This window comes from Pleuronectes platessa, chromosome 15 (assembly GCF_947347685.1).
Source record: "Pleuronectes platessa chromosome 15, fPlePla1.1, whole genome shotgun sequence".
Classification (NCBI taxonomy): Eukaryota; Metazoa; Chordata; class Actinopteri; order Pleuronectiformes; family Pleuronectidae; genus Pleuronectes; species Pleuronectes platessa.
The window spans coordinates 20,400,477-20,411,553 of record NC_070640.1 but is presented as its reverse complement, the minus strand read 5'-3'; the positions used below and the strand labels follow the sequence as shown (position 1 = coordinate 20,411,553).

General features: G+C 40.3%; 1 protein-coding gene across 1 annotated transcript in view; it reads left to right on the top strand.

Moving 5' to 3' along the window:
- Positions 1 to 305: 305 nt before the first annotated feature.
- The window catches only part of cxadr (CXADR Ig-like cell adhesion molecule), a 38,302-nt gene continuing 27,530 nt past the window's right edge, over positions 306 to 11,077 (top strand). The window contains exon 1 of the mRNA XM_053441098.1: positions 306 to 486. Coding sequence (XP_053297073.1) covers positions 435 to 486 — 52 coding nt within the window. The 5' untranslated portion in view covers positions 306 to 434. The remainder of the gene's footprint in view (positions 487 to 11,077) is intronic.

Sequence of the window (11,077 nt, the reverse complement as noted above, 5' to 3'; positions counted from 1 at the left end):
TATTCTATTTGTTTTACTGCATGTTTACTAAGTGCTTTTAATGGCTTATCTAAAAAAGTAGACATACATAAATAACTAACAGTTTGGAGTATGAACTGTGAGAGGGGAACATTTGAGCAGCTCAAAGCTGGGGTTGATTCCCGTACTGGATGATCAGACCTCCCTCCATGGATAAGGGACAAACACGGTCTACCGATCAGCGTCCTGTTCTCACCAGCAGGGGGCGTCAGAGTGATGCTGTTTGGGCAAAGCGGGTGTCACGTGACAGCCTGGGGCGCGCTCCGCTGTGCACCTGCAGAGAGGAGGAGGAGGAGCGGGAAGAGGAGGAGGAGGAGTGTGGATACCTCGGTCGAGCTGAGCTGCCGCGTTTCACTCGAGCTCCAAGTAGTTTGACGAAGTTTCAGTGAACAAGTCGTGGATTAGCCGGAACAGTGATGGATATGCGTGTGGCCCGGTTGGGCTTCGTCCTTCTGAGTCTGTCCGCAGGTAAGTTTCATTTCTCCCGCAATCCACCGACACGTTTTCACGGAATTCTTTTTGTCTGTGAAACGACAGCGAGTGGTCAGCAGCGTCCACACCGGCGACACTGACCTTTCTCTTCCTTGATAAATACTTCAACTTGAGCCGCCGGTGCGTCAGTGGGATGTGAACAGAAGTTACAAACCGCAGCTGAACACACTTTACTGAAATTAGCCAACAGGGAGAAACTGACCCAAGGTCAGTTTGGTGAGCTAGCACCTCGACACACTCCGGCTAAAGCGAATTTGAAATGTAACAGTTAAACTAAAACAGGTCAAATGTTTCAGTGTATTTATCGATATGTTTTTTTTAGCAGTTGCATCTGTATAACGAGAACGAGCGAGAAACGTAAAGAATAAAGAAAAGGGGGTTAGCATATGCGATAAGGCAAAGTTTGATAGTTTCGCATGTGCTTTTGTACACATTTATCTCCACCCCATTAAGAGGCTGGTTTTTTTGTCATCATACCAGTCGTGATGCTGGATCTTCTAGTCGGATTGAAGAAATACTAGGTAGATGATGTGTATGTGTTTTAAATTCGGGGTTTTCTCCCTGTGGTCTTCTGGATTTCGAATCTGCTGGTTAAGACAATGGTCTGATCCGCATTTAAACCTGTGGCGACAGGACTTCAAAGTAAAGGCTTTTTTTTGTCTGCCATCTGCCGGCAGTGCCGCTGACCCCCCCCCGCCGCCCCACACCCCCGGTGTGAAATCCCAAGTTATCACATCTGACTTAACCACATACTTAACATTACATGCTGGTGTCATTTACTTGTTCAAACGTTTCTACATGACAACATGTGATGCAAGTGTAGACCCAGAGACCTCAGAGGCCGGTTGTTGATTCTACAGGTGTGTAAATGTTAGTGTAAACTTTGATCTGAGCAGTTTGAAAGTGGAATTGAACCACTAATTATTTTGTTTGGCATATTCGTCAGAAGCATTGTTAAAAAATAAATGTTGCTGCAACATGTATTAATTTGGGACAAATAGGGCTCATTCCAAATCATTTTTTTTCATCCATTTCTTGTCTTCTAATTGTGTATTAGCTTTAACTCAACCTTTTGTTAATTAAGTCAGAGGCCTGATTTAAATGTTATCCCTTATTTGGGTGTGGCTGTTCAATGTCCCGGAATTTAGACTGAAACCAAAAGATCACTCCTCCCACTAGAAACAATAGTTTGTGAAACTTTTGCTTCAGGATTGTGTCTTGGCTTCAGTAAGTGAAATTCTGTCGCATAGTTACTGAAATGTGTTCTGAGATTTTCATGGGAAGCCACTGAGCTATTTTCAGGCCAATGAGGTTCCAGTCTACTGCATTTTGAGAGAACGCATTTAATGAAGAAGAGCTTTGTTTAGGCTCTCCATCTCTCCATGTAAATGTTGGGGCACGCAGTGTAATCTAAGGTTAGATGGTGTGTTGTAAGTCCTCTTTTGTCTCATGACTCACATTGTTGTGTACACTAGTTGGGCTCATTACCATCCTAATGGCATCGCGGCCTCGTCATTTGGCCGCTGTTCCACTTCAGCAGACAGGAACACTATCTGCCAGACTCTTAGCATTCTTTTAGCATGGCTTAGAAATATACAGTGATGTGCTAACCTCTCTTAAATGGCAACATAACAACTCGTGTCCTTGTGCTCCATTTGTCCACGTGGCTCTGCAATGTGAAATATTGGTAAAAGTAATAAAATTACAAGTGGGAGAAGTAAAGTCCTTGAAATATGACCAGTGCTGAGGATTCAGGGTCTATAAAACTGCAGATGATATTACTTCAGCCTTCACTTTATGAAATTGAATTAAATTTGGTCATCATTTGGTTTGTCAAGCAGTCATTATTTGAAAGGGGATTGTTTTACCAGGTCATCATAAAGTCACGTGAGATGTCAACAATAGATAAATAATCAAATATTTAGTCTGAAGCACTGCTCCTAAAGGTTGTATGTTGACTGGTCACGGGTATCTCATTCTATCTTCATTAGTTGTCCATCATAAGCGATTGTGGTTAGCACTGTGTGTCATGTCTGTTCACCTCTTCCCTATCTCATCTGACTCGTCTTGATTTCCATTCAGCAGCCTGAGCTTTATGCCTGTTTGATTCCTTGCATGGGACCTGATCTGTCATGTTCCCTGCTACTGTCATCTCCCCTCCCCCCCTTTAAGAGTGAAGCCACTAACCTAAGATAAACAGAAACCTGGTGAAACAGTGAGCAGGCGCAGAAAGCAGTTACCTGATAAGCCTACAACCAAAGGTCCTGGCAGGAACCGGTTGCTTGGTTACCTTTTGAAAACAGACACGCATATCCAGGGTTTGTGCGTGTGTGTCCGTGGGTTGTTCTAGATAGCTACCCTCCCCCTTGCTTTCATGTATGTATTAGGTGCTTTTTTACCACACAAAAGCTGTTGCAGATGTATTGAATATCTTGATACAACAGGGATTTTATGGGAAGCTGTTATTGGCAGAACTACTATTCTCACTTTTACAGCTCTGTTTGCCTTGTAAAGTGATCGGGGACCATGACGAAATAGTTAAAACCACAGAGATGTTTAGAGTCATGAACATGGTCCCATAGAGTCAGTAAAGTATGGGCTCAATAAGGGTAAAAAAGATGAGCTTGTAAAGTGGTGTTCACAAATAACCAAATAGGTTTGTAGTTGTAAATCGACACTTATAAAAAATAAATCTGAGTGAGTAGTTCTTATGTTTTACATTTGTTCAAGATTTGCATTTGTTAAAAAATATATATTTTGAGCACCACATTACAAGCTTCAAATCATTTGATCTCATTGATTTAATCAGTGACTTCCATGTTTATTACTGACTTCTTGACTTCTCCTTGTTTACTTCCCTACACAGTGTGCTTTGTGTGACGTCTTGTTGTTCTTCTGTGCATGTGGGTCACATAAGGATCATGACCAGTTCACATTGGAGTCTGATACTTGCCACATTTTAAAAGATAATGGAACAGCTACATAAAGAATTGAGCACTAAGGCTTGCAGTGTGGACACAGATAGGGATGTCACAATATAAAATGTTAGTGCCACAATTATTGTCAGGGGAAATATCACGGTTTCCACGATTATCAATACTATAGAAGGAAAAAGACACACAACACGCAATATATAGCTAATGATACAGCTAATGAACTAAAATATTTATTTTAATCATCAAATCTGTGCATTTATGTGTTTTTAGTGTAACGTTTGGCTATTTAAAAGTAATTTATCATAGTTAATAGGAAGAGACGGAGAGAAAGAGAGAGTGGTGGTGATTGTGTGTGTCTTGATGTCAGCCGCTCCTTCAGAGCTGGTCAGGAACCGAAAGTAAACAAGGATTTCTCCTCTCGCTGTGAACTCCTCCGATGGAGTTTTTTTGGCCAGCGTTGGTAAGGCTGTTAGATCAGTTCCTTCTTCTCAACTAAAGTTTAAGTTAAGTTGCTCGCACACACAAACAAGTCCAACGCACAAACACAAAACGTGACTCACAGGAGGAGATTACATATTACGTGACTAGCAGGAGACTCGCAAGAAGCAGGACACTATAGTTACGCTTATGAAACTGTGACGATGAAGATTTATGGTAAATAATCCCGACATCTCTAGACACAGGTAGCAACAGTAACTAAGGGGAAATACATAAATAATCACTTGATAAGAAGAACAACAAATACACATTGAAAATTAGAGAAACAATAAAGTCCCCTTTCAACTGGTCAAAAAACCCACACTACTGCATAAAGGGCTTTTATCTGCAATGGGAATGGATACAATCTGCATTCATTCCTGGGTCAGATGAATCTTCAGTAGACTTGAGTTCTAATCGGCTCCAGCTGTGATCTGCAGTGAGGGAAGGTGACACAATTTGGCAAGACAGCGAGGTGGGAGAGTGCAGCATTGGTGACGTTGAATATGATCAACCAAGAAAAAAAATTGAGGCCAACTCTGGCGATGTGAGAGGAGTCAACTGCCTTTGCCTTCGTTTAAAAATCTGTGTTGCAAATTTTTCGGGATTTGGATACAATATGTGGCAGTTAAACATTAGGACTCACATTTAGAATCAATTAGAATTGTGTCATTATCCATCTGGCTTGTAGCCTACAACAGCAAAGGCAATTTTTTTAGCATGTCATAACATCGGACTACCTCTAATTGACTATGAAAACATACAGTCAATATTGGAGCCTTTAGGAACGACAGACTTTTTTTGGTATTGTTTCATCATCCATTACTTAAACATACAATATTTCCATGTCCTTTGGAGACACAGTACAGGTTGGATTATACGTCTGCTGGCATCTCCGAAATGCTTGAAATACAAGAGGACATCAGGGATTGTACTGAAGGAGAGGTTTTCCCTCTGCTACCTGTGTAACCTATTATTTAAAACAAGGTCACTGCACTCACTGAGTATTCCCCCCCCCCCCCCGCTCTCTTGAGTCCAATCAGTCATAATCACTGTATCTCCGTGGCAGGACAATAAACAGGCCAAAGTGCATTTATCATTTAGCCACTTGATGCCCAGCTCTGCAGCACCCATAACGACCTCTGCTCCTAATGAGGAATTATGTACAGAATTCCATTTTCTGTTGATAAGAAGCAGAGAATACGCACACACCAGGTAAGGAGATGTAAAGGATTCAAACTGCTTTATGAATATTTTGGGAAAACTGTGACTGGAAATCATTAAATATTTAAAATGAAGACCGTGCCATATTATAAGCATTTCTACTTTGTAGACATGGTTTTAATGAAGGCTCAGACTCAATGATAAAAGCTGCATGCATTTTTTATTTGGTATTCCCTTTTTAAAGGTAATTGTCACAGGTTTAATAATGGGGCATTTATTTACTCGTAAATTACTCTTAGTTGCACAAAACACCAAAACAAAGAAGGAAATCTATTCATATATTTTGCTACAACATCTAGATTCTGAGACGTATACTTTACACAGGAGAATACTATGTGTTTTGATTGTTGAATGGAATTAGAAAATATTACACAGCTAGCATTCAGGTCTTTAAAGTACCCTTCTACGTCTGGTTCTTCCACTTCGTATTCTGGTTATTTTCATAATATTCTCACGGCATCAGAGCTGGCCCTCTCACTGTGATGATACCCATTGTGGCAGGCAGGTCCCCAGGGTGCTGCACCTGCAGGTGCCTGTGTGCAGTCTGTTTCTGTGTACCTGCTAGCTAGGTGTCAGCTCCGCTCTACACATGCTTTAACCACTGGAAGATCATACATTGTGCAGTGTTAAGAATGTAGCTTAGTAGGAGCCTATAAATAAATATATATGAGGACAAGAATTGCTATATCGTGTAAAACGCACCTGTCAATTTACCCTGTTAATTAATCCTTTGTTGCCAGGTCCGACCTCCAGCGGATGCATCATTTTGGTGATAAGCACTTTATATTGTATTGTGCATGTCACATTATTATCAGCTTATGTCCAGGCGTTGTCTTACACAGAGCTGAGTTGTGGGAAGATGATTATATTTTGTCCCCCAGCAGTAAGCCCCCACTCTCTCTGCTAAGAACATTAGAGTTAATTGTGTGTCTAATCTTGAAAAATAGTATGGCTTAGAAAATGAGCGACATAAACAGAAGGTGGGGTGAATTTTTGGGTGGAGGAGGGGGTAAAGCAGCTGTTGAACAAGCCATTTTTAGAACCTATGTCATTGAAAAACATTACACATTGTCGAGTGTGGATATGGTGGGAAAGGCAAACAAATGTCTGTAAAGAAGCCCCTCTCTTGGTTCAGTCCGACTCGAATATTCTACCAGACTAACTGATATTGAAGTCAGTCTCTTTCTGTCTTAGTTTGATGTTTAATCATCATGTAAAAGTATATGTTAATAATTCCTGTCCCTATAGGAAAAGGGATTTGTTGAAAAAAAAAAAGCCCGTTGCCGTTCACAAAATCCTACTCAGAATTTGTTTACGAGAGTGGGATTGCTTGTATTGTAGTTTTAAGGATTATATGAATGCAGTTGGGTAGCTAAATTTCAAGATGCAGGCAGAATTTGGTTTCACGAGTGTTAAGAATACTAATAAAATGCAACATAGAATTAGAACCATAAAATCCTGTTTTTGGTAACATTTCTTGCATCATACTCAAGCTGAAGCTAAATTGAAGAGTCTGCAGTGCACCTACTCACAGGTTTGAGTCTGTGACTCTGTACAAATATTAAATGTAGACTATAGAACCCCACTGTATATCAAGTGGGGTTGTATAGTCAATCTCAGAATTCTCTGGATGAATTACAGTGTTGAATCATATAAGACTGTCATTGTGTTTTTAGGTGTGGTAAGATATGAAAGAAAGTGACTGCTGCACATGCCGGCTGTAGCATATTTACAAAGTGGCTCTAATCTCCTTTGAAAAAATGAATGCAAGTAAACACTTATTTTCATTAAAAAGGCATTACATGAGATTAGATGAAACCTTTCCCCACAGGGAATCAGGTCATTGCAGTCATGGTTTTCACTGGGTTTTCACTGGGTGTGGATGTTGTCTGGGGGTGGTGGTTTGTGGAGTTCCAAATAATTCAAAGAAAATGTTATTTATTTATTAAATTGTGAAGCAACTTATGATTTGATTCTAGTTCAGGATTTATAATTGAATTATTATTAAAATATAACAATTATGTTTCCAGGGTAGAAAAGTCTGATCAGCAAAGGTACTTTTTACACAGTATGTCCTGGTGACAAATCTAAAATAACAGTCAAAGAAGCACTACTCCTGACATAAAAATAAAAAATGAAGTTTAGAAAGACTGGGGAAGAGACATTAGTCGGTATCGGTCCATCCTCCTCCAGCTGCTGTGATTCACTGACCGGTTCAGTTTGTCTCAGACACTTGATACGTTTTCTACTTCTAAGATCCGTGGCTAATTAAGAAACAGGCCACAGAACCTAGCATGACCATTAATTGCCAACAAAACATGATAGAGAACTGTCAAAGGGATGTTTTCTTTCTTGTCATTTGGCTAAGGTACTGTGAAAAAATAATGCTAGAGATACCCCTGATCGCAGTGAGAGAGAATAAAAAAACACACTACTCCATTCTTAGTTTCTTGAATATGCAAAATTGTAAAAATGAACCTTTGTATTTGAATATCATTATTATACCTAAATGATCTCTGATAGTTTACCTACTTTGTTCTAATTTTCAAAATAGTCAGCCAGACATAACGAAAGTCAGGGTATTCCAAGAGAGCAGTGTATACGACGGCCATCAAGCGCACTGCAATGGCCCAAAACATTTCCATTAGGAGAAACATGAAAAGCTAATTAAGAAGCGATGCCACTTAAAAAACATGAAACTATACAACAAATAGAGCAATTGGAAAGGGCTGCAAATGAAAACAAAAAACCAGAACATAAATGCAACAGAAACACTGCTGCTCCAGTGCTGGATGTATATGTATGATGATAAGCACATCTGTCACAGTTGGGCATAGAAAAGGCTCATCGCCTGAACCACGGCAAGGTCAGCAAGCCACAACACACATTTAATTACTGTAGTGCATATCGCCACCATGTGAGGGAATCGGCAGCTGGCCCAGTCGCCCTCCAGAGAGATGAGCTTGAACTGAAAATAGCTCAGTGACTGGCTGGTTTATGATGGTCAGAGCGCACATCACTGCACAACCTTAATCACTAGTGCTGCTGTTTTAATAAGCAGCGCACAGGGGCCACCAAGCTGCAGTTGTTGCTGGTAAGTTCCGAAAGAACCAGCTGTTAAGTGTCTTAATGGAGCACATGTATAATTCATGGCCACACATACAGCAGCGTGGCTGGCTGGCTGGCTGGCTGACTTTCTCTGGTGGCTGATAATTGGGAGGAGAAAAGTACCCCCCCCTCGCCCCCAATCATTCCATTTCAGTCATACCGGCAGCTCTGCTCACGACGTGGAGGAACTTCAGCTCTACATTTAATCCCTCTGGGACAGGATATCTATCTGATATGAGCACGGAGATGATTTATCAGACAGTTAGTACTGTAACACAGCTCAGTTGCTAGAGTTAGTAGATTAATGACCCTTGGACACATAAAAAGAGCCTGTGGCTGCCTGCAATGTCACCTGGCATTTTATCTCCTAAAAAGTCTCTTAACTCCAACTCTTAAGGGGCCATAAACAGAGCTGTAACACCCGAGAGCTTTAAAGACTCTGTGAAAAAGATTGGACATGTGTGGACATCACAAGTCTGTGATAATCCATCCGCTGTAAAATATGTGTGAAATATATTTGTTTGACAAGCCATAAACCTCATCACAACACATTTACTATCAGGCTGCCTGATTCAACACTTAGTATTTGTTGCTTCATATTTTCATGTCCGAGGATACAGTGAACAGTCACCGTTGTACCGTCAGCCTGATCCAGGTTGACCAATAAGCAGTGTTTGGCTGCCTCTCTAGACAACTCAGGGTTCGGGACATTTTAGATGTCATAAGAGCCATTAGGGAGTTGGCTTCTATGGAAAGTCTAGGCAGAAGCACTTTGCTACATTCACCCTACACTCAACAACCAGACGACCTTGCAGAATCTCCTTTTGGTGTTGGATTGTTAGTATGTTGCAAGGTTTTATTATTTTTGACACATGTTTTAACAATTAATGCTTCACATGTAGATGGTGTAGTCATACTCCTGATAATAAGAGGAATATTATTTGACTGATTTAAGGTTTGTTTTGACAAAACGTGTTGAATTTTACTTTTTTTGTTCATCCTGATATAATTTCTTTTCCATTTCTGAGGAAAATGTTACAATTTTATTTTAATATAATCTATGGTCAGGATGTAAAGTGAATTTGCCATTTAATAATCAAAATGATTATTATTATAGTTTTTATTGGTAATGGCTGAGTAGTATTCAGACTCTGACTGATGCAGCAGGTAATCCAATGCATTTCATTGTTATCAGCCTTACTGTTTATTGCTGACTCTCTCTCCCATTGTGTGCTGTGTGTGCCAATTTACTGCCAATGCAAAGAGAACATACTACTGCTGGTGCTTCACAATAAAAGCATTTAACCTGCAAAGTACTCTATGTACAGCCACATGAAGTGCATTGTTGTTGTCAGTAAGGTTAATATTGGTGAGGATTGTTTGTTATTCTGCATGTTTTTTCCATCAGTGGTTTTATAATGGGACAATCAGGAGCAGCCCCTGTGAACTGTTAGATGAAGAGATGTAGGCGACAGGCTTCACACACTTACCCTCCAAGATGAAGAACTTTTATTCTAGAGCAGCATGACATCAGATGGCAGAAGTCCAATTATTAACTGATTTCTTTGTTTAAGTGTTTGTTAAGTGAGTTTGACCTGGTAATGGAAACAGCAGCTGCTCTTGTGCCGATTTCTGACAAAGTATCTGCTCATTGCAGCTACTTCAACACAAGCCCCATTTGTCAAAGTGAGTAGCTCCAGACTTTCTCTGGAGTATTTCCTGCCAGCCTACTGGTAAAAACTCTGGAGGATGTCCAAATAAGCTCATGTGAGTACAAAGCAGATCCTCTTGAGGACTCACTCCGAGCGAGTGAGGGTGGTGATGACGAATCTAACACACAACAGATGCAAAACGAGTTCTGTGTTGTGATGAATGCATTTGGATGGAGAAACTCCTGCTGCATTGTTCATGTGTTAAAGGCAACCTCCAGAGAAGGTCCAGACACAATTCTGAAGTCATCCTCAGGAGTTCATGTCTAAAAATAGTGTTAGCAACACTTATAACTTGTGATTTTGTTGCAGTCATCGCTGGTTGTCGGGGCTGATACCATTTGTTTTCTTCAGAAATAAGTTTTGTGATAGGAGAGTGACAGATCAGGGACGAATATGTTACGACTGATCAGGCCCAATCAGGAAGCTAGACTAGGTGTCTGCCGATCATTTGCAGAAGTCTCAGTTTTAGGGCTCTCAAACTCTGGAGTAATGTACATTCCAGGCATAAATGTAGAAGTTATGTGTTTTATAACTGAAACATTTGTGAGAATGGAGCTCAAGGGTTGACTGTAGTATAAGAACATACATCAGATCAACCACAAGTGTCACAGAGCACAACAAAAAAATTTAAGCACATCTTGAATGTGTTCTGATTCAACTTTACCAAGTGGAAAATATTACAGGCTATTACAAACGTAGTACAACCTCCGTTGAAAAGAAGCTTCATGTTTACTTGTTTCTTGAAGCTGTCATTAGAAACTGATATAAATGATGAAAGATGTTGCGTGTGCAACTGCTTTTAACTTGAGTGGATGGGCTCCTTATTGCATCTCCACTAACTGCTTTAGTCTGCTGTTTTACAAAGTAGTGCAGTAGCTACTCTTTGATTCTTTGGCAATTTCACGCTTTGGAGTTCAAATTAATGTGGGGATAACTTATGTCAATGTGTTTAATGTTTTCTTGAGTTTGCAGTAATCAGGTCTCTAAGATTATTTTTATTTATATTGTGGAGACGGATCTAATTAGCCTTTGAGACTATCCGGGTTAAAACTGCTCACTCGCTGCGGTGCACATTTGCGAGAATCTGGAATCCCTTCAAATCTGCCCCTT